Genomic DNA, 27,418 nt, shown 5'->3' with positions numbered 1-27,418 from the left:
TGAAAGATAAACACAGAATGATAGCACTATTCTGAAGCACCTAGAACATACACCTTACAGACAACTAATACTCAACAACCAAATAACAGGGTTTAACAGGGTAGAAACTCCAAACACTTTTGAAGTCTACATAATCTCGGGAGTAGGGTCCAAATTTCAAGAAAGGAGCAACACAAACACTTGACAACACAAAGAAAGCAGCAACAGCAGAAACAGCAGCATTGAGAGAACAGGTATGTAATCAGCCTTCTAATATAAATGCCCATAATAATCCCTTAGGGATCTTATACAGGATCACAGGTAAAGAACACCACGCGAAATCACTGACTCCAATGGAAATATCTCATAACACTATGTTTTAATGCCTTAATCTTACTATATTTAAAATAACCTCTCAACTTTTCTATACATAGGTGTTCTTGGATACAAAGGGAGGACAAAATAAGATGGCATCTTGGGGCTCAGTCACACGAGATACCATACCCAGCTTGCACTACAAGAATGTCCCGAGAAAATTCTTTAACATACACTTTATCTCTAGGTTATACCTTCTTTTAGGATTTGAAGCATGTGACCAGTCAGACCACCGAAGCAACAACTGTGACATACAGACTTATACTACAGACCCTACTCATCGAACATATTCAAGCAAACTAGCATTCCCTTGCTATTTTATCCTCTCTTCTCACTACTTTCTTTTTTATTTTTTCATTTCTTTACCTTTCTTTTTTCCCTTTTTATTTCCTCTTCTCCCTTTCTTTCTAATGTATTTTCTCTTTTCTTCCTTCCTACCCCTTCCATATACATTCCCCTTTCCCCTCTTTGGAAATCCAACTATCCCTTCACCCTTCAATCCCATCCAGACCTCCCACTGTATTAAAGCTCTTCACCCTCAGGTCTTAATCCATTAGGCATCAAGACTGACCTCCTACCCTAACGAACCAGTACCCAGCACCCAAGGAAAGGGACACCCAGTCAAACCCACACCTCGTCCCCTGCAGGAAAAGTCAACCAACTCCCCTGCAGACTCAGGCTGCGTGGCCCTCCCTACCAACTCCCCCTAATGTATACTGTTACTTGAAACCAGACTTAGCTCTAAAAGTATCCCCAATGCAAGAGCTCTTCTAAGACCTCACTGCCGCAAATCTTTACCAATCTCAAGAAGGTCAGGGGCTGTGATGGAAAGGTGCCTGGGAACCCACACACCACAAGAAAATCCCAAAAGACAATGGGGAAACCTAAACTTTAAACATAAGTATAAGACCTGTATTACACCACTTCCTTACCTGCTTATCCAAAAAAGTAAAGTAGTCTCTTGCATCACTTTGCTACATTAATTACTTTGTTAATTCATTTTTAAAAAATGTTTGTTCTACATATACATAGGTAAGCACACATATTTTTATTCCTATTTTTATCTTTGTTGGGTGTGACCTGTTTCTGTTTTCTTCTCTGTCCACCACCAAATGCACCGACAATATAATGTAGCACCATTCCTCCCTGCAAAGGCACACTAATAAAAGGGGAAATCCTACATATAAAAAAGAGCTCTTATCTACTAGGGATAAGAAATCATACTTGTTTACAAATCAGGGATATCTCCCACCTTGAAAATATGTCATGCGGACCCAACTTAGACTCCAGGTGATTAGACACCATCCGTCCAGCCTTGAACCCTGGATCCCAGACATAGAAATGACAAAGTTCTTCACAACAGCTATGGGAAACAAATCCCAACCAGGACATCCTTAATACTGCTGGGCCACCAACAAGTGTCAGCTCTAATATGATATCCTGACAAGGAGGAAAATGGGAACAACTTGACCTAAGAGCAGGTTATCCTACCTCACCAGCTAACGATAAGACAAAATCAGAAGACTTGTCACCCTTTGGTTGGTCCAAAATCCAAGATCGCGATTTACAGATGACTGTCTACTAGAACCATGACTGGACTGTATATATCTTGGGACCAATAAAAAAGCCCCAGTCTAGGGTTTGAATTACGACTTACACAACAACCATGACCCCCAGTTCCAAAGGTCTGGCTGAAACAATTACAATGGAATGGGGCTTCTGGAAACACAATGAAAGTCGCTATCCTAGGTTCCATCCTAGGATCAGTGCAAAGACCAAGACCACCAACCACAGAAGATGAATTAAAATGACACTGAGGGAACAGAACTTTTAGAATGACGAAGAAAGATTTCATCATAAATCCCACTCCTGGACCTGTGCAGATACTGAGATCTCTAGATACAGAGGTCTAATTCTATCACCCAGGAAGGAGCAGAAGCCTTCCAAACACCACAAAAGCACCAAGGGGAGAGTAAATGAACCTGAATGGAGTCTATAGTTAATCCCATGACAATATACTCCAAGGATGGAGAAATCCCATATCTCTTAGGCCAAGTGAATTCCTTTTTGAATGACCCCAATATTTACTGTGCCATTGCAGGAGAGGAAAAAAAGGCAAAAAGCACAAAACATTTTTATTTTTTATATATATTATTATTTTAAATACTCATTTTTTATTATTTTGTATTTTTATTTACCTATCTACTTCTTGTCGAGTTCCTTGTTTTGGTGTGATTATTGAAGTTGTGGTCCCCATTTACATTTATGTTTTTTCCTTCTTTTCTTTTCTTTTTTTATATGCCCTGCCATGTTTTTTTATCTAAAGACCATGGCTATTTTTGTGGTGCTCATCGTAGTTATTGTTGGAGTGCTCACTGTATATTTGACACTTCTTTTTGTACTGTTGGGGTGCTACACCTTATTTTTCTCCTTCATCTCTCAAACCGATGATGAGAGCCTCTCAAAGGATCCCGCCCATTTTTGGCATATTAAACTTTTACCCCAGTTTACTGCTTTTTTCTTCTTCAAACAAAACCACATAACTTGAACTATCTAATCCTGCCTCTCAGTTAGAGGGAGAAATAAGGGAGGCACCAAGACCAAACAGGTGCAAGACTACTAAGTAGTAAACTAGGTACAGAGGCGACCACATTTTCTAGCAGCCCCAGGGGTGAGGGAGGAGGATTTGGGAGGTAGGACAAAAACGGAAGTGTAGGGAGGAAAATTGGTGATGGGAATCCCCCTGATTTTATGTAAATATGTCTAAAATATTATTGTCAACAATATGTAAGCCATATATATATGCTGAAACTTACTCCAGCTTCAGGGATGAGTGATCCGTCCCCCTCTTACTACTACATCCCATCCAGCTTCCAGACATCACTCAGTCCTCTGCTTGTCCTGATAAATCTTTCAGAGCACATAGAGGAGCTGAGTTATGGAGTGCTGAATCCCAGCTGCCGGGTACTGGTATGTGGCATTCTTGTGCTCAGTCCACTGTTCAGCTTTTATGGGACACAGAGGAGGTGCCCTGTATCCCTCTAGCTGTCCTATTATTCTCTGCACCTCAGCCAGCTGCTCTGGAAAGCCCCCTCTCCCTGCTCTCAATGTAGATCACAATTAAAAAAAAAACACATTCACTGACTACAAATGACAAATGTAAAATGACTTTGGCACTCCAAAGTCTATCTTAATATTTATTAAACATATACTGTTAACCTTTAAGAGTTCTACTCTTTTCCTCCTATGTTTTTATTTCTATTTGATGTGGAGTAGTCTTGTACAGCAAATATAGCTCAAAACCTATATTTTAACCAGAAAAGAAGGGGGTCGTCTTATATGCTCTGTCATCTTATATGCCAGAAAATATAGTATTGTTTTCCAAAAAGGCTGGACCAGTCAAAAATTGCATCAGCAGTGAATATGAGTCTCTTCTTGCTGGTATCTACACTAGCACTTATTGTTCATGTTCTGGTTTTATTTATTTATTTTTATTTATTTATTTATTTATTTATTTATTTATTTATTATTTTGGTTTGGGAACAACACCTGGGCTTCTTCTAACACTACATTTAGGTATCATTCCTGGAAGTGCTCAGGGGATCATAAGGGATGCCAAGAATCAAATATGGGTTGGCCACATGCAAGAAAAATGCTCAAGCCATCTGTGTTATTATTCCAGATCCCTTTCATTTTTATTTTTAATCTTTTCTGAAGACCTTAGTTTTTATTTGCATGCTATATGTCATAAAATAGTGATATGGGACCAGAGTGATAGCCCAGTGAATAGGGCATTTTCCTTGTATTTGTATCTAGCGAAGACTAAATATCTAATATGTTTCATTGGACAAGGAGTTAAATACCTTCCGTCCCATGGAGCTTTATGTAAGGTACAAAGAATTATATTTTTTGTTAGTTGACTTTCATCAGTTATATTATTATTTATGTCACAATTTACTAGGTATAATAGCATACATATTACTGTTATAACATACTTTTTCATTATATTGGTACTTAATTAATATTTAATTTTATATGTATGGAATTATAATTTCAGTGGGAGGAATTAACATACATTAAAATAATGACACAAATGTTAAAATAAAATAAAATGGAGTAGAGATTCAATATTTCAATATTATTTTTTTCTTCTTTAATCTAACTGCAGCTGAACACATCTGCTAGTGGCATTTAGGGTTAAGCATGGAGATTAATTTTCTTTAGTTCTTGATAGTAAACACACAGAGTGCTATTAGGGTACATGTTGACCTGAGCTAAGAGATGTGAGTGATGCTTTTAAATAAACCACTGATTACCAGAATTCCTTACCCTTTTCAACCTTTCACTCCAACCACAAAATATCATGCAGCTTGAGAACCATTTAGCTTCTTTTAAAATAGCAAAAGTGTTACCCCTCTGTAATGACTACTGTAGAGTCTGATAGCCAGACAACTTGATATGCTACTAATCAATAACTCACAATTGACTGTTCAATGGGAAAAGCACTATATGAGGCTTGGGAAAGGAAGAAATCTGACATCCTCTTGCCAAGCTGAAAAGTGATCTAAAAGGCATTGTTAGGATGTCAGAGATTTTGCTTTGTGAAAAGGGATTAGTGAAGGCTAAGAAATGATGAAGATACACTGAAAGGGACCATGTGAATGTCATCAGACATAGATATTGAACAGATCAAGGACAGCATCACTCACTAGAAAGCATATAAAGAATGAGAAGTACTTGCATTATAAGGACTTATTGAGTCCATTCGATATGCGATTAGAAACAAATGCATAATTATACCAGCTCTGCTTTTTAATGTGCTAGTTGAGTAATTATATAAAGTCTGCAGAGAAAAACTTACTGTACTACAAAAGTCATCTAGTTTATGTTTTCTGTACCTGGAACTTCCCATAAAATTCCATAATTATTTCCATTTAAATATTAAAAATGTTTATATAAATACAAAGCACAAAGCACATAGTTTTAGAAACAATAGTAAATTTGGCAGAGAAGGTAAAATAATGTCTCAGAAAATAGTTATCAGAATAAAACTATAATATTTTAGAAACTATAGGAGCCAGATCAGTAATGCAAGTGGCAGAGCCATTGCCTTGCATTCGCTAACCTAGGATGGACTGCAGTTGGATCTCCTGGCGTCCCTTATGGTCCCTCAAGCCAGGAGTAATTTCTGAGCGCATAGCCAGGAGCAAACCCTGAGTGTCACTTCACAAGGTGTGGCCCAATAGGCATTTTCATTTTGGTTAGCTAAACTTAATAGTGTGCCTTAATAAATATATAGATTGTCATCAATATTATGCCACCAAGTTCACGAAAGAGTTTTATAAATGCCTTATTTATTTTAGGGATGAAATAAGATATCAGATTTAAGCACCTGGCTTATGTATTGATATTTACTTTATTAATATCCAATGCCTGCCTTTTACCAATGATGTGATATATGAAAAATTGCATAAACTTTTCTGGTCCAAAGTGCTTCTGTAAAAGATTATACTCCTAATAATTTTACCTAATCATTATGTTATAGTTCAATCACTTAATTAAAGAGAATCTTCTGGGGCTGGAGTAATACCACTTGGTAGGGCATTTGCTGTGCATGCAGCTGACCCAGAAAGGATCAATATTCAATCCCCATCATCCAGGTCCCCCAAACTTGCCAGAAGCAATGTCTGATCACAGAGTCAGGAGTAACCACTGAGCATTCCTGGGTGTGGCCCCCCAAAGAAATAAAAATTAAAAATTAATATAATCTTCTAATAATCATAACAATATTTTGAATACTAATGAGTTCTTAAAAGATAGATATGTTATTTTATGACCCAGGTATGAGTCTTACTTGGTTTAGATAACAAACATTGGCTGCTTCAGAGGTGGGTCGGGACATACACACACTGATTCCTGCTGGTTTCTGCTGGGAGTCAGAAGGACACAGAAGCCATTTTCGGCCATGTGGTTTCCAGCTGCCTAAGACTGGATTTAATCAGCGTTCTTTCCAGTGATTTTGCCTACTTCAGAGGTGATTCAGGACATACATACACTGATTCCTTCTGGTTTCTGCCAGAGGTCAGAGACTGAGAAGTCATCTTGGGTCATGCTGTTTTTAGCTGCCTGAGACTGGATTTCATCAGCGTTCATCCTGGTGATCCTGCCTGCTTCAGAGGTGGGTCGGGCTGTACACACAGTGATTCCTGCTGGTTTCTGCTGGGAGTCAGTAGGGTGCAGAAGCCATCTAGGGCCATGCGTTTTCCAGCTGCCTGAGACTGGATTTCATCAGCATTTCTGCTGGTGATTCTGCCTGCTTCAGAGTGAGAGACAGATTGAGGAACTCTGCTGGAACTCAGATGCCAACACCCCTAACTGCCTGTCTTCTGTGCTGTGCTCCATTTTTGGCATGATTTTATCCTGTGTGTGGCTCATCTGTGGATGGCTCCCCTTCCCTGGAGCCTTCCCTGGAGGTGAGTTTACAAGCCCAGAAAGGGGAAGCTGCTGAACTCTGCTGGAACTCAAATGCCAGCACCACAATCTGCCTGTCTTCTGTGCTGTGCTCCATTTTCAGCCTGATTTCATCCTGTGTGTGAATCATTTGTGGAAGGCTCGCCTTCCCTGGAGCCTTCCCTGGAGGTGAGCTTAAACACCCAGAAAGGGGAATCCGCTGAACTCTACTGGAACTCAGATGCCAGCACTGCTATCTGCCTATCTTCTGTGCTGTGCCCCATTTTCGGCCTGATTTAATCCTGTGTGTGGCTCATCTGTGGATGGCTAGCTTCCTTGGAGCCTTCCCTGGAGGTGAGTTTACAAGCCCAGAAAAAGGAAGCTGCTAAACTCTGCTGGAACTCAGATGCCAGCACCCATATCTGCCAGTCTTCTGTGCTGTGCTCCATTTTCGGCCTGATTTCATCCTGTGAGTGGCTCATCTGCAGATGGCTTGCTTTCCCTGGAGCCTTCCCTGGAGGTGAGTTTACAAGCCCAGAAAGGGTGGAACCAGAGGAGCGCAGCAACTCCGCTTCACTTCCCGACCCTGCACATCATTTAGTAATGACGATGGCAACACTGATGACTTTAACATGACCAACCAACTAGTTACACAAGGGTCCTCAAACTTTTTAAACAGGGGGAATAGTTCACTGTCCCTCAAACCATTGGAGGGTCTGATTATAGTAAAAACAAAACTTATGAATGAATTCTTATGCACACTGCATATGTCTTATTTTGCAATGAAGAAACAAAACAGATACAAATAAAATATGTGGCCCACAGGCCTTAGTTTGAGGACCACTGAACTAGTCAGTCTCTCAGATAAGGAGTTTAGAGTCGCAATATGGAAGATGTTCAAAGAACTCAAAGAAAGTATAAAAGAGAACACTAATAAGAAACAAGAGAATATGAAGATAGAAATCAGAAAACTCCAAACTAAAATTTCAGGTCAAATATCAGGTCTGAAAAACTCAGTAGACGAATTGAAGTAAAACATGGTTGAGCTTTCCCACGGGTTAACAGCAGCTGAGGATAGAACTAGTACACTGAAAGATGAGATGAATAACAATTCCATACAGCAAAAGGAATTGGAAAAAAGCCTTAAAGCAAATGATCAAACAATGGAAAAATTACTCAAAGAATGTGAACAGATGAAAATAGAAGTCTATAATAAGATCAACAGAAACAACTTATAAATCATTGAAGTCCCAGAGACCCAGGAAGAAAATATCCAGGAAGAATCAATGGTCAAGAAAATCATTAAAAAGAAACTACCAGAGCTAATGAATATATGCGATAAAATCTTGCATGCCCAAAGAGTACCAACCAAAAGAGACCCCAGAAAAAATATCCCAAGACACATCCTAGTCACAATGATGAATCCCACAGATAGAGACAGAATTCTGAAAACAGCAAGATCGAAAAGAGAAATTACATTTAAGGGAACATCCTTAAGATTTACTGCAGATCTGTCAGTGGAAACACTCAAGGCCAGAAAGCAGTGGTGGGACATAGTGTCAAAACTCAATGAAAAAATGCTTCGCCTAGAATACTGCATCCAGCAAAACTCACTTTCAGGTTTGAAGGAAAAATACATGGTTTCACAGACAAACAAAAGCTCAGAAACTTTACAGACTCAATACCATTCTTAAAAGAAAACTAAATGGCCTACATTAAGACAAGACTGACTAACAGACACACCAAACTTCGATAAAGATGGCACTAACTCCCAGGACAATTCTTTCTCTCAATGTCAATGGACTAAATGCACCAGTTAAGAGACACAGAGTGGCTAAATGGATCAAAAAACTCAATTCAACCTTCTGCTGCCTACAAGAAACGCACCTAAATAGTCAGAACAAACAGACTCAAAATAAAACGCTGGAGGAAAATCATCAAAGGAAACAACACCCATAAAAAAGCTGGAGTGGCCATACTAATATCAGATGATACAAACTTTATACTTAGGAAAGTTGTAAGGGACAAATATGGACATTTTATATTAATCAAGGGATACATACAGCAGATAGAAATCACTCTCCTAAACATATATGCACCGAATGAGGGGCCAGCAAAATATTTAATAAAATTGTTGAGAAATCTGAAAAATAATATCAATAACAACACAATAATTGTGGGAGACCTCAACACAGCATTGTCAACACTTGGCAGGTCAACCAGACTGACCTAACAAGAATATACTAGACCTGAAAAGAGAAATCGAAGAAAGAGGCCTAGTAGATATATACAGGATACATCACCCCCAGAAGCCTGGATACACATTCTTCTCTAATGTACATGGGACATTCTCCAGGATAGACTACAGGCTAGCACACAAAACATACCTCCATAATATCAAGAGGATAGAAATTTTTCAGGCTACCTTTGCTGACCACAAGGCCCTGAAATTATATGTGAACTACAAAGGGACACAGAAGAAAAACTTTAATACCTGGAAGTTAAAAAGCCTAAAACTGAATAACCAGTGGGTCCGAGATGAAATCAAAGAGGAAATCAAAATCTTCCTAGAAACAAATGACAATGGAGACACAAACTATCAGAATCTATGGGACCCGAAACCCTAAAATATATAGAACAATACGTAGGTAAAAACACTCCAGGACATTGAGACTAAAGGCATCTTCAAGTAGGAAACTGCACTCTCCAAGCAAGTGAAAGCAGAGATTAACAGATAGGAATATATTAAACTGAGAAGCTTCTGCACCCCAAAAGAAATAGTGCCCAGGATAGAAGAGCCCTCTACAGAGTGGGAGAAACTATTCACCCAATACCCATCAGATAAGGGGCTAATCTCCAAAATATACAAGGCACTGACAGAACTTTACAAGACAAAACATCAAATCCCATCAAAAAATGGGGAGAAGAAATGGACAGACACTTTGACAAAGAAGAAATACAAATGGCCAAAAGACACATGAAAAAAATGCTCCACATCACTAATCATCAGGGAGATGCAAATCAAAACAACTATGAGGTACCACCTCACACCCCAGAGATTGGCACACATCACAAAGAATGAGAACAATCATTGTTGGTGGGGATGTTGAGAGAAATAAACTCTTATTCACTGTTGGTGGAATGCTGTCTAGTTCAACCTTTATGGAAAGCGATATGGAGATTCCTCCAAAAACTGGAAATCGAGCTCCTATATGACCCAGCTATACCACTTCTAGGAATATACCTTAGGAACACAAAAATGCAATACAAAAATCCCTTCCTTACACCTATATTCATTGCAGCATTAGTTACCATAGCAAGACTCTGGAAACAGCGAAGATACCCTCCAACAGATGAATAGCTAAAGAAACGGTGGTACATATACACAATGGAATATTATGCAGCTGTCAGGAGAGATGAAGTCATGAAATTTTCCTATACATGGATGTACATGGAATCTATTATGCTGAGTAAAATAAGTCAGAGAGAGAGAGAGAGAGAGAGAGAGAGAGAGAGACGCAGAATGGCCTCACTCATCTATGGGTTTTAAGAAAAATGAAAGACATTCTTGCAATAATAACTTTCAGACACAAAAGAGAAAAGAGCTGGAAGTTACAGCTCACCTCATGAAGCTCACCACAAACAGGGATGAGTTTAGTTAGAGAAATAACTATGTTTTGAACTATCCTAATAATGAGAATGTATGAGGGAAATAGAAAGCCTGTCTACAGTACAGGTCAGGGTTGGGTGCAGGTGGGGTTGGGTGGGGAGGAGGGAGATTTGGAACATCGGTGATGGGAAATTTCCACTGGTGATGGGTTCTGTTCTTTACATGACTGAAACTCAAACACAAGCATGTATGTAATAAAGTTGTTTAAATAAAAAAAGTTAAAAAATAAGGTAACAAACTTTGGGTTTGGAGAGATTGAGGGAAGGTAAAGAATTTTCCTTGTATGTTGCTGATCTGTATTTGATCTATAATACCTTACTGGTCTCCTGAGTCCTGCTAGATATAATTCCAGATTGAGACAAGAATAAGCCTTGAGTTCATTCCAAAGTCATATAAAGCCAAAATAAAATAAAATAAAATAAAATAGATTACACAAATATAAAATCAATGTTCATGGTTTGCATCATAAAGTATGATGACTCTGGACTTTGTGCTGTCAATTTGTTTAACCTGGAATAAAGACATTTATAATTTATTATTATTTGGGAATATATGTGATAGTTTTTCTAGGGTCTAGTCCAAGTTCAATGCTTGGGATAACTTCAAATAGTTTTTGGAGAACCATGAGATATGAAGAATCATGTATGCAAAGCATGTATACCAAATGATTGAGTGAAATCTCCAATTCCACAAAACATTGTTTTTTTCTCCATTTACCCCCCCCCGAAGAAGAGAATACAACATAGATGGAAAACAATATAAAACAAACTTCAGGCATAATGTAATATATTCTATAGCATTTATGGAAAGACATGAATATCTTTGTTAGTTTTGTTTGTTTGGAGTCACAACTAATGTTATTCAGGGCTTAGCTCTCTATATGAGAGATCACTCCTCTCAGGAATCAGGGATCCATACAGCATGTAGAAAATCAAACTCAACTAGATATATGCATGATCTCCAGTCCTTGAAGTGATGATTGTATATTTCTTCTTTGCATGGGGGAATGGTCTCAGTAAATTGCCCACATACAATCACTTTACTCTTATAAAAAAAAAGTGGTTTTCAGCACAAACAGTCATAATGTATGCATTTTGCTAGCTCCAGAAACTCACTCTTTTCTCAAAAAAGATGTAAATCAAGATGTTAAAAATTATGGGTATCCTGGCCTTGAAGCTGAAAGCTGGCAGTCTTAGAAGAGATGATAGATCAAGTCCACACCCTGGCTGAATCCATACTGCTGCAGCTATCACCCACAATTGCCACTTTGCCAAGGCTCAGTAAGCTTCACTACATATATATGGCTCTCTACAAAAACACCAATCTTATCAAATCTTCAGGTATGCTAGTATTGGGGCTGATATCACCAGAAAAATTTTGGAGTGAGTGCAGGCATCTACTCCCCCAACTTCTCATGTTTCTACAAATCTACAAATATTCTACAGTTTATGGCAGCCATAAACATACACCACATAAGCTATAGTATCAGTAATGGTGCTTATAATTCCTGGGCCACTCAGTCACATTCACAGACAAGAGAAAACCTAATTTATTTTACAGTCATCCCAGTAGGAGCACACTATTTCAGATGCCAAAGTGTATCTGAAAATACCTAATGTTCAGAAACAAAAGAAGTAATAGAATGATTTGGAATAAAATCTTACTAAATCTTCTAACTTAGTGATCTTATTGTGAGATAAAATAATTTTACAAATGTTCTTTCTGCTGAACATTTTTCTCTCTTCTTTATTTTTTAAAAAAATTTTGTTCCTAATTACCTGGAAACAAATTTATTATGATCAATTATGCCAATTATGTGCTGTATGGTTTTTAAATAAAATAATTTATATGCTGTGAAAATAGCATAGAAGATAGGACACTTGCTTTGCATGTAGTTGGCTTAGTTTTATTCTGTGGTGTTCAATGTAATTCCCTAAGCACCAACAGGAGTGATTTCTAAGTACAGACTGGGGATGACCCTTAACCATGTTTGGGTGTGGTCTCAGAACAAAACAAATCAAATTAAAATAAGTGGTTTAAATAAATCATTTGAAAATAAATCTGCATACATCTTTTTAATTTATCTTTAGGTAAAGTGAAAATATATTTGAAATAGGATGACAAAACTTCAGCAAATAGCTGTCTAAAACTTGGAAATCCTAGTTCTGTTCTTTCTTAGTAAATCTATTGAAGGTTTTATTTTCTCTAGACCCATCTATATTCCACAAATAATGGACTGGTATGTTACTTCTTTTCTGACTATAAGTCCTACTGGATCTCATTCACTGGGAGTGTCAATAATACAAAAATATAAATAATAAAAATTAATAAAAAAGAGAAGCATCTATAGAGAGCATATAAAATTTATTGAGTAGGTAACTAGGGAATTACAAAATTTAATTAGAAATTAGAAATCTGAAAAGTCTATAAATCTGAAAACCTTGTGTTTAGTATGATTGTGGTAAAGTTTGTAAAAGATATATATCATCACATCATACTAGAGATATAAGAAATTTTACAAAAACTGGATTGTGAGTGTACACATTTTTTCTCTTACCTGTAGGTATCCTGTTTTTAAATTTTGCATTCCCATGCTTTAATCTCAGATGCTCCACATAGGGACATATGGTTATGGAAGGAGGAAAAGCTGGGCATGGTTCGCTTACTTTCAAACGTATTTCAAACCATGCTACTCACCCAATTAAGAAAGGTGAAGAGATTTTTAAAGGGAAGATAGATTTGTGAATTGCACAGGCACCCAAGGTATGCTTGCCAAACTTCACAATCACCCAAGCCCTTCTGATTTGTCCTGGCTTGGTGCCCAGTAGAAAAGAGAAATTTAGCAATGTTTCAGCTCACCGAGAAGGCATTGAGTGATTTTACAGATAGGGGGAAAAGAAGGTGTTAAAAATGGTGTTTTTAAGGCTTAGGATGTTGAGTCTCTTGCTCATCAATTCTGATAGTGTTCCTTTAAAAATCAGCACCTCACCTCCATCAATTTTCAACTTCACACTTTTTTTCTAAAGCTCAAAATCTTCTATTTTTACCTTGATGGATAGAAAAAAGAGATTCTTATCCATTGAGATAAAATTCTCAAACAATTGGTAAACTTCAGGAGAATAAATTGAGAATAAAGGTTTTAATAGACAAAGGGAAGCTCCAATGTGATATTGCAATAATTGAAGCAGTTTCACTCAATTCTTTTTCATAGTTCTCATTTTTCACTATAATATTGTTTGGCTACTATGATTCTGCATTTTTAATGATATTATTGGCATTAGAATCCCACACTTCTACAAAATCTGTTAAAATATAACAATTATTTATTATTTATGGATGATAAATAAGCACCACACTTAGCACTTTGAAAGTGATATTTACTTGGGCCTATATCATCAAGGATTTTTGAATAAGTGTGGGCACCCTTCCCCACATCTTCTTACAGGAATCTGGTACCTGTAACCATACACATAAATGCAGTCACCATGTTTGAACCGGGCCAGGTCCATGTACTGAAAAAGTTTTTTTTCAAATGAGACATATACTAAGCAATGAAAGATTATGAGTACACCTGCTCAAGAAACAGAATGATGGCCATCTCGGGTGGGCAGGGAGGGTGGGCCAAGCCATCACCCTGCCAAAGCCATTCTCCATCACCAACAATCATCATTTTCCCAAAGGCTCTGGCATGACTGACCCTCTATGATTCCTTTTGGGGACACCCATATGACCACACTTCAGTTACTTCAATTTTAGGGCTGATATCACCAGGACATTTTTGGAGTGATATCTCCCATATCTTCCTTCTTCCAGGAGAACTGGCAGCTGACTAACACCCCTAGAATTCATACTATCAGTAATGTGCTTTGAATCTGGACAACTTTATTTGTTTAATATTTTCATCCCTATAGAAACACACCAATTTAACAAAATAAATAGCTCAAAACAAAGGCTTACTAAATAGTTGCCATTTATGACTTCGTTGTAGATACAATACAATTCTGCTTCGTTTTTCCTTTATTATTTTTAATTTTCTTCATTTCTTTTTTTTCATTTTATGTTTTAAGTAACTTTGTTTTCACTTATCTGGAAACAAATATATTATGATCAACTATATCAACTATCTGATGCATTTTCTTTAAATAAATTATAATATAAAAAGTAAAATGGTATTTACTGTTAAAATTAAAATTATGTATTTCAGGGGGGCAGAGAGATATTATAGGGTGTAGATGATTTTCTTATACAGTACAGATACTCTGGCCAAAAAAAAAACATATGGTGAAATATAGGTTCATATGAGAAACACTAACTGATTCCTAAATATAGAAATAGGAGTAAACTCTTAGAACTACCAAGTGTGGCCCCCAAACCAAGAAAATTAATTAATTAATTAAAATAATGTATTATAGGGCACACTCCTGGGTCTGTGTTCAGTGATCATTCTAGCAGACTTAGGGGATGATATATAGTTTCAATGATCAAACTCAGATAAGCCGCATGCAAGGTTTATCTGCTTACTATCCTATCTCTACAGTTCCAAAAGTGTTAACAGTATTCATTTTGAACCAAACTTTGACTCCAACCTGTTGATATAACCTCTGTTAATTCCCTAGTTGTAATATCATCTGCAGCAGAAACTAAAAAAAAAATAGAGAAAAGGAAGAAAAGTAGAAAGAAAGAAAGAAAGAAAGAAAGAAAGAAAAGAAGAAAAGAAAGAAGAAAGAAAAGAAAGAAAAGAAGAAAAGAAAGAAGAAAGAAGAAAGAAAAAAGAAAGATAAGAAAGAAAAGAAAAGAAAAAGAAAGAAAGAAAGGAAGGAAGGAAGGAAGGAAGGAAGGAAGGAAGGAAGGAAGGAAGGAAGGAGGAAGGAAGGAAGGAAAGGAAGGAAGGAAGGATGGAAGAAAGGAAGGAAGGAAGGAAGAAATGAAGAAAGGAAGGAAGGAAGGAAGAAAGGAAGGAAGAAATGAAGAAAGGAAGGAGGAAGAAAAGAAAGAAGAAAGAAAGGAAAGAAGAAAAAGAAAGAAGAAAGAAGAAGAAAGAAAAGAAAGAAAAGAAAAGAAAGAAAGAAAGAAAGAAAGAGAAAGAAAGAAAGAAAGAAGAAAAAGAAGAAATGAAGAAGAAGAAAGAAAGAAGAAAGAAGAAGAAAGAAAGAAGAAAGAAGAAAGAAAGAAAGAAAAAAGAAAGAAAGAAAGAAAGAAGAAAGAAAGAGAGAGAAAGAAAGAGAGAGAGAAAGGAAGGAAGGAAGAAAGGAAGGAGAAGAAAGAAGAAAGAAAGAAGAAAGAGAAGAAAAGAAGGAAGAAGAAGAAGCAGAAGAAGAAAAAAGAAAAGAAGCAGAAGAAGAAAAGAAAGAAAGAAAAAGAAAGAAAGAAAGAAAAAGAAAGAAGAAAGAAAAAGAAAGAAAGAAAGAAGAAAGAAAGAAAGAAAGAAGAAAGAAAGAAAAAAGAAGAAAGAAAAGAGAAAGAAAGAAGAAAGAAAGAAAGAAAGAGAAGAAAGAAAGAGAGAGAAGAAAGAAAGAAAGAAGGAAGGAAGAAAGGAAGAAAGAAGAAAAGAAAGAAGAAAGGAAGAAGAAAAAGAAGGAAGAAGAAGAAGAGAAAGAAAAAAAGAAAGAGAAAGAAAGAAGAAAGAAAAAGAAAAAGAAAGAAAGAAAGAAAGAAAGAAAAAGAAAGAAAGAAAGAAAGAAAAGAAAGAAAGAAAGAAAGAAAGAAAGAAAGAAAGAAAGAAAGAAAGAAACACAGAAAGCAACAAAGAAAGAAAGAAAGAAAGAAAGAAAGAAAGAAAGAGAAGAAAGAAAAATTTCAAGCCTGTCTTGTCTTCTTAATCTTTCTCAAAGGCTTTCTCTGCTCCACTTTGCTTTTAAGTCAATTTAAATTTCTTTTTTCTATAATATTTTCATAGTTTGGCATACAGTTATCTACACTGTGACTTTAGGATTTGTTCCACTCTTTGGGGTTAAAAGACAAAACAGTAAGTACTTGATTGAAAGATTCCCAACATCCCATATCTTCTCCCAGCACTGCCAGAAGTAATCCTTTAGCAGAGTCGGGAGGAAACCCTGAATACCTCCAGGCATGCCACTTCAAACACACAAACAAACAACCCAGAAACTATCTCCACTCACTTTTAGCACATTTTATATATTAATGTATATATGTATGAAATAGGTATTTTAAAATATATTATATTATATTTTATATTGTATTGTATTATATTATATTATATTATAAAACATATGCTTAAAATAGATATTAAACTAATAGATTTACTCATAATACATCAAAAGAAAAAATTTTAAGCTCCCTATATTAGTATCTGGAGAGGTAAACTGAAGTGTGGTGCTTATCTTTAGACAATCAAACCTGTTTTTTTTCCCAGAAACACATGCCATGCCTGGGCGGCATAAGGAGTGTTCCCTAACCACAAATCAGGAGCATGTGTAGAACATGACTGGGTATAACTACAGAGGCCCAACTTCCTTCCCCCAAAGTCTTCACATTTTGTTACATACAGCAAATGGGATCACAATCCAGGTTTTGAAAAGCTTGACTCTAAATAACAAATCTAAACTACTTTATTGTGTACTTTGGCATAATAACCTCAATAAAACTACAATGATAGAAATGAGGGATTAAATTATTCATATATTCATATTTTTAAATTCCTCACTTCTTATTCTTCATAAGCTCTAATTTGTCTTAGTCTGTCTTTTATTTCTTATATAATCTTTTTATTTCACTGTCAGTGATATTCAGTGAAAAGACAAATTTTGCAGATTTTTAGTTTTCCTATCATTTCTCTACTATATCATTTTTCTTCTATATAGTCAGCTCATCTTCTGTTTGAATGTAATCATCAGAGTCTGTCACCAAAAGAAGGTTCTACCATTGCCATGTTCAAATTGCAATCTCTGTACCCTTATGTTACATGTTTTCATGCCACTTTAAAATGCTAGTAGAGATTGAAAATAATGTTTTCCATCTTCAGGGAGAAGTTTTTAATAGCTAGCACAACTTTCTTGTGCTTCATTCATTTTGATATGACAGCATCCTAAATGGCAGAAACTCTACCAGCATTTCAGAACAAGATTATTGTTGAATATCTATAATAAAAACAATCCTAAAATTAAAATTAGTATTTTTAAATTTTTACTGTGGTTAAAACATGAATCTACTCACAGTTATGGCAGGTGGCCCCAATGTAACCTGTGTCATTACAATTGCAGTAGAAGTTAGTCCAGGACTGAGAACATTTACCTCCATGTTCACAGTAGTTTGGCAAGCATCTAAGTGTAAATCAAGCAAAAACAAAATAAAAACAAATTTGTTAACATACTTGTTAACAAAAATGTCTCATCAAACTATATATATAGTAAAATGAAATTGTTAAAATTTTATAATAAAGTTAGATGTATGACATCAAAATATTACAATGGCTAATAAAATACAACAATTTATTGTAATACAAATATTACAATAACAGGAATTTGTTTTATCTAGAAGTACCATATAATCAAACTATCAAAGCTAATTTAAGAAATTAGCTTAAGCACTTTCACATTGGAGAATATCTTTGTAGCTCAACTCTAATATGATGTGGCAGGAATAGTTTTTAATCATTTCTTTAAACTTGTATGCAAATATACTGTGCAAAGATGGAAATTTCATATGCTGGAAGGATTTTGTGATTTAAAGTAAAAAATAAAAACAACATAATTACTTAGATTTACTCCTGTTTTTCTTTTGGGTATTGTTGACAAAGCTGTATTAAAATACATGTGGAATTTGAAAAGTGGTACCTGATCAATTAACGTGCCATAAAATATTAATTTTATAAATACAGAAGCAGCAAGTGAATCTTTAGTACTTAGGATATCCAATATTACTCTTCTAGATATATTTTAGCATAAATTTAAAACTCTCTGAAGCATTCAAATAATTTAATCCAGAATTCACACTTTAATGATTATATGTAAAGAATATTTCACAATATGAGATATGTATACCAATCATCATGATTCACAATGATATCACTTACAATTCATTCAAAGCGCAAGCACAGCATTGAAAAATTTTATTCGAGAGTTAAAGTAAATAAAATTACTATGTGAGTTCATAACAATACAAAACTGATGTTAGAAAATCAAAGTGGGACTAGATGAAATGAAAATTCAACATTGAAACATGATCATACTAAAATCTGACATCTACTATTTACTATAAAATGGTAGGTGTTAAAAGAAACTTTACATTCCACTTGTACTGATGGGAGTAAGAAAACATTCATTTCTTTTGAATGAAGACCATAGAACTTTATATGTCTGAGTTCTAATCCCAGGTCAGTAATTTTCTGCAGAATAGTGTTAATTTTTTCACCTTTCATATATATGATTTTAACTTTCTATGCAGCAGGCATAGTTGATACTGAGATAACCTGGCAAATGTTCAATATTTGTATTGAATAGAATGAACAGTAAAGGAATAATAATGCTAAGATTATTGAAAACAATCATTACAGGGGGGAAATATCCCATGAATTTAAAAGAGAAAAGGTGTAAGCAATGAAATTACTGAAGTGGTATAATATAATAAAGAGCTCATTGTGGATCTGCTGAGAATGTGAGGGAAGCAAAAGTGAGATTATTTGCCCTAAATGCTTATATAGGTAGGAAACCCTCCAGCAATGATTGTTTCAAAGCCCAGAAACTAATATTCCTGCATATGTTCAGACATATTATTAGAAATTTTCTGCTCAGCACAGCAAACATACAATTGTGCTGACAGTGCTTATGTTTAGGAAAAGCTTATTGTAACTGTGCAGTATCAAACTCTGGCTTAAAGAACAAAGATTTTTTAAGAGTCCAGCAACTTTGCACTGTAACATGTTCACATAACATAATAAGTCATTAATTAATCAACATAAGATAGATGTATTCTCTACTCAAATATATTTATATTAATTTCCACTCACATCTCCTGGTCATCATGGTCATGATGAAAGAAAGGGGGCATGTAACTCATTAGCTCCAGTCCCTGATACCTAGTTGCTCTATCTTATGCTGTAGGGAAGTTACAGGACCATTAGGTATCAATGTCTTCATCTAAAAAAGCAAGCCCACCTACAGCTATATTTCTTATTCTTTTGTATTCAAGCATCTTCCTAATTCTGAGTATTGCTTCTCCTAAGCTTATTTCTCTCTCTCTGACTATATATATATATATATATATATATATATATATATATATATATATAAATATATATATATATACATGTGTGTGTATCCCTTCTATAGCTTAATAATTTTAAAAATCTATTGGTCACAATTCTACATCACCATACTCTTTCCTCAAGACTCAAATACACACATGTGCATGCATAAACACACACATGTGCGTGTATGCACACATAAATAGGCAGACATAGAGTTCCAGCTTCATAAATTGCAAATTTCCTCTCCTAACACATATTTAGTTCCTTTAATGGTAAAATCAAGGAGACCAAGGATGTAAACAGTGGTTGACAGCTTGCTTTGCATACCCAGAGTTAGTTTACCAAAAATTGATTGATAGATAAATAGATAAGGATGAAAAGCCAAATATGTATTCAAATTTATTCACATATATTCACTTTCATAGTTATTTAGGTTTTAGTACCAATAGAGTTAAAATCAGTCTCATTTTTTATTCTGACATTATAAAATAAAAACATTAAAGAACCAAATATCTGTTTGTAACCATGAGAAGAAAATTAGTCAGCAATAAAAAAAGAAAAGACAAATTAAAATAAAGTAAAATAAAGTGCTGCAGTTCAGTATGCAATATGAAAAATAAATGGTGGGGCTCTTGTCGTAATTATGGGTCCTAATATTTGCTTAAAACTGAATCTCCTGAGGGTTGGCTGTCTTATTTCATATTATGTTCTGTGAGTGAATACAAAAACTTTAGGAAAAAATACTCATCATTCCATCCAGCTAAAATAGAAAATTTATTACTTTTTTATTATGTAATGACTCAAAGCTTGTTATTTGTAAAATAACACTCAATGCAGAAGGAAGTCTTGTATTATTTTACAGTGTATGCATAAAATATTTTAAAACATAAGTTGTCATACATATGTGCACAAAGAGTACATATTCTTGAGAGAAATCCAAGTTGGAACACATCCTCATGAACCATTAGAAAAACCTGGTGTTCACTCCTAGGAATATACCCTAGGAACATAAAAATACAATACAAAAATCCATTTCTCACACCTATATTCCTTGCAGTGCTATTTTCAATAACCAGATTCTGGAAACAACCAAGAATGGCTAAAGAAACTTTGGTACATATACACAATGGCATGTTATGCAGCCATCACAAGAGATGAAGGCATAAAATTTTCCTATACATGGATGTACATGGAATATATTATGCTGAGTAAAATAAATCAGAGGAGAGAGATAGATGCAGAATAGTCTCACTCATCTATGAATTTTAAGAAAAATTAAAGATATTTTTGCAATAAATCTCAGACAAAAGAGAGGAGGGCTAGAAGGTCCAGCTAAGGATCTGAAGCTCATTACAAAGAGTGATGAGTGCAGTTAGAGAAATAATTACATTGAGAGCTATCACAACAATGTGAATGAATGAAGGAAGCAGAAAGCCTGTCTAGAGTACAGGCGGGGGTGGGTTAGGGAGGAAGGAGATTAGGTACATTGGTGATGAGAATGTTCCACTGGTGAAGGGGTACGTTCTTTACACGACAGAATCCCGACTACAATCATATTTGTAATCAAGATGTTAAAATTAAGATATTGCTCTCTGGACTGTCTCTTCTGTGCAGCATCTGTGGGCCTGATTTTCTGTGTGTGTGGCTTCATCTGCAGATGGCTAGCCTTCCCTGAAGGTGAGTTTCTCCACACAGAAAGGGAGGAGCTGGTTGAACTCTGATGGAACGCTGAAGCCTGGCACATCTCTCTGGACGGTCTGGACTGTCGGTCTTCTGTGCGACTTCTGTGGGCCTGATTTCCTGCGTGTGTGGCTTCATCTGTGGATGGCTAGCCTTCGCTGGAGGAGAGTTTTCCACCCAGAAAGGGAGAAGCCAGAGGAGGCGGTCACGCACATCATATAGCCAATGAATACAACCACAACATATAGATAAACCCACAATACAAGTGTGACAATGGGGAAACAACATAGGACAGAGACAGGCATATAGAATTAAGATGACAACTTTAATGACCAGAACATGGGTAAACAATTAGTCAGTCTCTCAGATAAGGAGTTTAGAGTCGCAATATGGAAGATGTTCACAGAACTCAAAGAAAGTATAGGAGAGAACACTAACAAGAATCAAGAGAATGTGAAGATAGAAATCATAAAACTCAAAACTGAAATTTCAGATCAAATAACAGGCCTGAAAAACTCAGTAGATGAATTGAAGAAAGAAATGGATGAGATTTCCCACAGGTTAACAGCAGCTGAAAATAGAATTGGTTCACTAGAAGATGAGATGAATAACAACTCCATACAGCAGAAAAGATTGGAAAAAAGCCTTAAAGCAAAAGATCAAACAATGGAAAAATTACTGAAAGAATGGGAACAAATGAAAACAGAAGTCTATGATGAGCTCAACAGAAACAACTTAAGAATCATTGGAGTCCCAGAGGCACAGGAAGAAAATCTCTAGGAAGAATCAGCGGTCAAGAACATCATTAAAGAGAAACTACCAGAGCTAAAGAATACAGGCGATCAAATCCTGCATGCCTGAAGAGTACCAACTAAAAGAGACCCCAGAAAAAACACCCCAAGACACATCCTAGTCACAATGATGAATCCCACATAGAGACAGAATTCTGAAAGCAGCAAGATCAAAAAGAGAAATTACATTCAAGGGAACATCCTTGAGATTTACCGCAGACCTGTTACCAGAAATACTCAAGGCCAGAAGGCAGTGGTGGGACATATTGACAAAACTCAATGAAATAAATGCTTCTCCTAGAATACTGCACCCAGCAAAACTCACTTTCAGGTTTGAAGGAAGAATACATGGCTTCACAGACAAACAACAGCTCAGAAACTTTACAGGCTAAAAACCAGTCTTAAAAGAAAAACTGAAGACTTATTTTAAGACAAGACTGACCAACAGACACACCAAACTTTGATAGAAAGATGGCACTAAATCCCAGGACAATTCTTTCTCTCAATGTCAAAGGACTAAATGCACCATTTAAGAGACAAAAAGTGGTTAAATAGGTCAAAAAACTCAATGCAACCTTCTGCTGCTTACAAGAAACGCACCTGAATAGTCAGAACAAACATAGACTCAAAATAAAAGGCTGGAGGAAAATCATCCAAGTAAACAACACCCAAAATAAAGATGTAGTGGCCATACTAATATCAGATGATGCAAACTTTATACTCAGGAAAATTATAAAGGACAAAGATGGACATTTTGTATCAATCAAGGGATACGTACACCAGGAAGAAATTACTCTCCTAAACATATATGCACCGAATGAGGGGCCAGAAAATATTTAATAAAATTGTTGACAAATCTGAAAAATAATATCAATAACAACACAATAATTGTGGGAGACCTCAACAAGGCAATGTGAACACATATTAGGTCAACCAGACTGAAACCCAACAAGAATATACTAGACCTGAAAAGAGAAAGGGAAGAAAGAGGCCTGGTATGTGTGTGTGTGTGTGTGTGTGTGTGTGTGTGTGTGTGTGTGTGTGTGTGTGTGTGTATATATATATATATACACACACACACACACATATGACACTCCACCCCCAAAAACCTGGATACACATTCTTCCCTAAAGTACATGTGACATTCTTCAGGATAGACTACATGCTAGCAAGCACATAAAACATACCTCCATAATATCAAGAGGATAGAAATTTTGCAGGCTACCTTCACTGACCACAGGCCCTGAAATTATATGGGAACCACAAAGGGACACAGCAGAAAAACTTTAATACCTGGAAGTTAAACAGCCTAATACTGAATAACCAGTGGGTCCAAGATGAAATCAAAGAGGAAATAAAAACCTTCCTGAAAACAAATTACAATAGAGACACAAATTAGAAGAACTTATGGGACACAGCAAAAGTGGTACTGAGAGGAAAATATTTAGCTTTGCAAGCACACATCAGGAAAGAAGAAGAATACCTGAATAGCCTAATGATGCAACTCATAGGATTAGAAAGTCTCAACAAAAGGACCCAAAAATAGGGAGACAAAAGGAAATAACAAAGCTGAGAGCAGAAATCAATGAAATGGAAACACAAGAAAACAATCTGAAAGATCGGTGAAAGCAGAAGTTGATTCTTTGAAATAATAAACAAGATTGATAGACCACTGGCAAAACTAACAAAGAAAGAGAGAGAAAGAAACTTGATAACTCATATTAGGAATGAAAAAGGAGAGATCAAATACTGATATGGAAGAGATTCAAAGGGTAATCAGAAATTACTTTGAGAAACTCTATGCCACTAAAAATGAGAACCTGTAAGAAATAGATAAATTCTTGGACTCTTATAATGTTCCACGGTTGACTGAAGACATGTATTTATCTAAACACACCCATCACTATTGAGAAAATTAAGACATTAATCAAATGTCTGCCCCCAAACAAAAGCTCAGGCCCAGATAAATTCACTAATGAATCTTTCAAACCTTTCAAGAGGAACTACCAACAATCCTGGCAAGACTCTTTCATGAAATTGAAAAAACAGGAATACTTCCAAATAGCTTTTATGAAGCCAACATTACCTTGATACCTAAACAGACAGACATGCTATAAAAAAAATAAAAGAAAGAAAATTACAGACCAATATCGCTGATGAACACAGATGCAAAATCCTCAACAAAATCATGGCAAATAGGATTCAATGCCTCATTAAGAAGATCATCCACTACGATTAAGTAGGTTTCATGCCAGAAATGCAAGGATGGTTTAACATCCGTAAATCTATCAACATAATACATAACATTAACCACAAAAAAAAATAAAAATCACATGATCATATCAATAGATGAAGAGAAAGCATTTAATAATGTCCAAAAATCATTCTTGATAAAAACTCTCAGCAAGATGGGAATGAAAGGAACCTTTCTCAATATAGTTAAGGCTATCTACCACAAGCCAGTGGCAAATATTATCCTCAATGGAGAAAAACTAAAAGTCTTCACTCTAAAATCTAGCACAAGATAAGGCTGTCCTCTTTCACTACCCCTATTCAACATAGCACTGAAAGTACTTGCTATAGTGATTAGGCAAGAAAAAGATATCAAGGGAATCTAGATAGAAAAGAAGAATTCAAGCTCTCACTGTTTTCAGATGACATGATGCTCTACATAGAAAATCCTAAAGACACTACCAAAAAACTTCTAGAAACAATAGACTCATATAGCAACTTGGCAGGCTACAAAATTAACACACAAAAATCAATGGCCTTTGTATACACCAATAGTAATAAGGAAGAAAGGACATTAAGAAAACAATAATGCCACACAAACTCAAATATCTTGGAATCAACTTGACTAAAATGTGAAGGACATATACAAAGAAAACTATAAAACTCTACTCCAAGAAATAAGAGAGAAAACATGGAAATGGAAGCACATATCCTGCTCATGGATTCGCAGGATTAACATCATTAACATGGCAATACTCCCCAAAGCAGTGTATAGATTTAATACAATCCCTCTAAAGATACCAATGACATTCTTCAAAGAAGTAGATCAGGCACTTTTGAAATTCATTTGGAACACAAAACACCCTAGAATAGCTAGGCAATCATTAGGAAAAATAATATGGGAGGAATTACTTTCCCCAACATTAAACTTTACTACAAAACAATTGTTATCAAAACAGCATGGTATTGGAATAAAGACAGGCCCTTAGGTTATTGGAATAGGCTTGAATACTCAGAGAATGTTCTCCAGACATACAATCACCTAATTTTTATTTATTTTTTTTGGTTTTTCAGTCCATACCCGTTTGATACTCTGCGGTTACTTCTGGCTAAGTGCTCAGAAATTGCCAATGGCTTGGGGGTGGGATCATATGGGATGCCGGTGGATAGAAATGCGGTCCTTCCTTGGCTAGCACTTGCAAGGCAAACACCTTACTTCTAGCACCACCTCACCAGGCTCATTCACCTAATGTTTAATAAAGGAGCAAGAAATCCTAAATGAGAAAAGAAAGCCTCTTCAATAAGTGGTGTTGGCACAACTGGCTAGCCACATGCAAAAAATTGAACTTAGACCCCAACATAACATCATTTTCAAAGGTAAAATTCAAATGGATGAAAGACCTCGATATCAGACCCTAAGCCCTAAGATATATAGAACAACATGTCGGCAAAAACACTCCAGGACATTGATACTACAGGCATCTTCAAGGAGTAAACTGCACTCTCCAAGTAAGTGAAAGCAGAGATTAACAGATGGGAATATATAAAGCTGATAAGCTTCTGCTTCTCAAAGGAAATAGTGCCCAAGATTCAAGAGCCACCCACTGAGTGGGTGAAACTATTCATCCAATACCCATTAGATAAGAGGCTAATTTCCGAAATATACAAGACACTGACAGAAATTACAAGAAAAAATCATCTAATCCCATCAAAAAATGGGGAGAAGAAATGGACAGACACTTTGACAAAGAAGAAATACAAATGGCTAAAAGCACATGAAAAAATGCTCCACATCATAATCATCAGGGAAATGCAAATCAAAACAACTATGAGAGTCTCCTGAGTGCCGGCTGGGGAGGCGTGAGTGAGTTTCTCTCCTTTTGCTTGGCGTTTGGGCCTGCCACTCCCCTCAGAGACTCCTGAGTGCCGGCTGGGGAGGCGTGAGTGGGTTTCTCTCCTTTTGCTTGGCGTTTGGGCCTGCCATTCCCCTCAGAGTCTCCTGAGTGCCGGCTGGGGAGGCGTGAGTGGGTTTCTCTCCTTTTGCTTGGCGTTTGGGCCTGCCATTCCCCTCAGAGACTCCTGAGTGCCGGCTGGGGAGGCGTGAGTGGGTTTCTCTCCTTTTGCTTGGCGTTTGGGCCTGTCCCTCCCCCCAGAGACTCCAGAGTGCCGGCTGGGGAGGCGTGAGTGAGTTTCTGACTTTTTGCTAGGCTCGGGGCTGGCCCCTCCCCCCAGGGTGGCGCCTAGAAAGACAAGTTGAGCGACCCGAATAGACGGGGAGATAGGCCAACCATCTAGACTCGCAGGTGACCTAGAACAGTCCACCCCCCTGGACCCTGGAGCGGACCAGGGACTTCCCAAGGGCGTAGATAGAGCCTGCAGAGTGGAACTGAGGGAACTCCTTCAAGGGAGGATTGGAGGGGGCGGATCTCCATTGAATCCCAGAGAAAGGAGGGTGGATTGAGTGCTAGGCTCAACAGCGCCAGTAACCATTGTGGCCAGGAGTGGAATTGCACCGCTGACAGAAATAAGGAGCAGAAAGGGGACAAAACCCACTGCAGGAAGGTTGAACTCTAGGGATCAAAGGGGAGGAGAAAGGGCTAGGTTCAGCAAACTCACCCAACAGGCTCCTCTAGAAAAACCTTCAGGAAGGAGACCAAAGCAGACTGAAATTAGAAGCCATAGTACTCCAAAACATACCATTAAATACAAAGTATTATGCGTAAATCAAGGAGATCCCTTATAACTGGAGACAACATGACAAGCCCTATCAAGTTTCCAAGTCCACCAAAGCGCACAGATTCATGGGAAGAAGACCTAAAAGCGGCCATGAGGAAGGAAATGCAAGAATTACTAAACAGAATGAAAGAAACCCTAGCAACCGAGTATAAGAAATTCATGGACGAACGACTAAGCCAAATTAAAGAAGAAATGTTAAAGAACATGAGAGATTCCATACAAAAAGAAGTGAAGGATGTAAAAGACAAAATAACAAGCCTTACGAGTAGAACCACAGAGATGGAGAAGCACATCGATGAA

General features: G+C 36.6%; 1 protein-coding gene across 1 annotated transcript in view; it reads right to left on the bottom strand.

Annotated features, from left to right (window-relative positions):
• The window catches only part of CNTNAP5 (contactin associated protein family member 5), a 939,273-nt gene that overhangs the window by 341,618 nt on the left and 570,237 nt on the right, over window positions 1-27,418 (bottom strand). Inside the window, exon 11 of the mRNA XM_049773789.1 lies at window positions 17,648-17,754. Coding sequence (XP_049629746.1) covers window positions 17,648-17,754 — 107 coding nt within the window. The remainder of the gene's footprint in view (window positions 1-17,647; window positions 17,755-27,418) is intronic.

Source organism: Suncus etruscus, chromosome 5 (genome assembly GCF_024139225.1).
Source record: "Suncus etruscus isolate mSunEtr1 chromosome 5, mSunEtr1.pri.cur, whole genome shotgun sequence".
NCBI lineage: Eukaryota > Metazoa > Chordata > Mammalia > Eulipotyphla > Soricidae > Suncus > Suncus etruscus.
The sequence above is the reverse complement of the archived record's forward strand: the minus strand, read 5'-3'. Positions and strand labels throughout refer to the sequence as shown.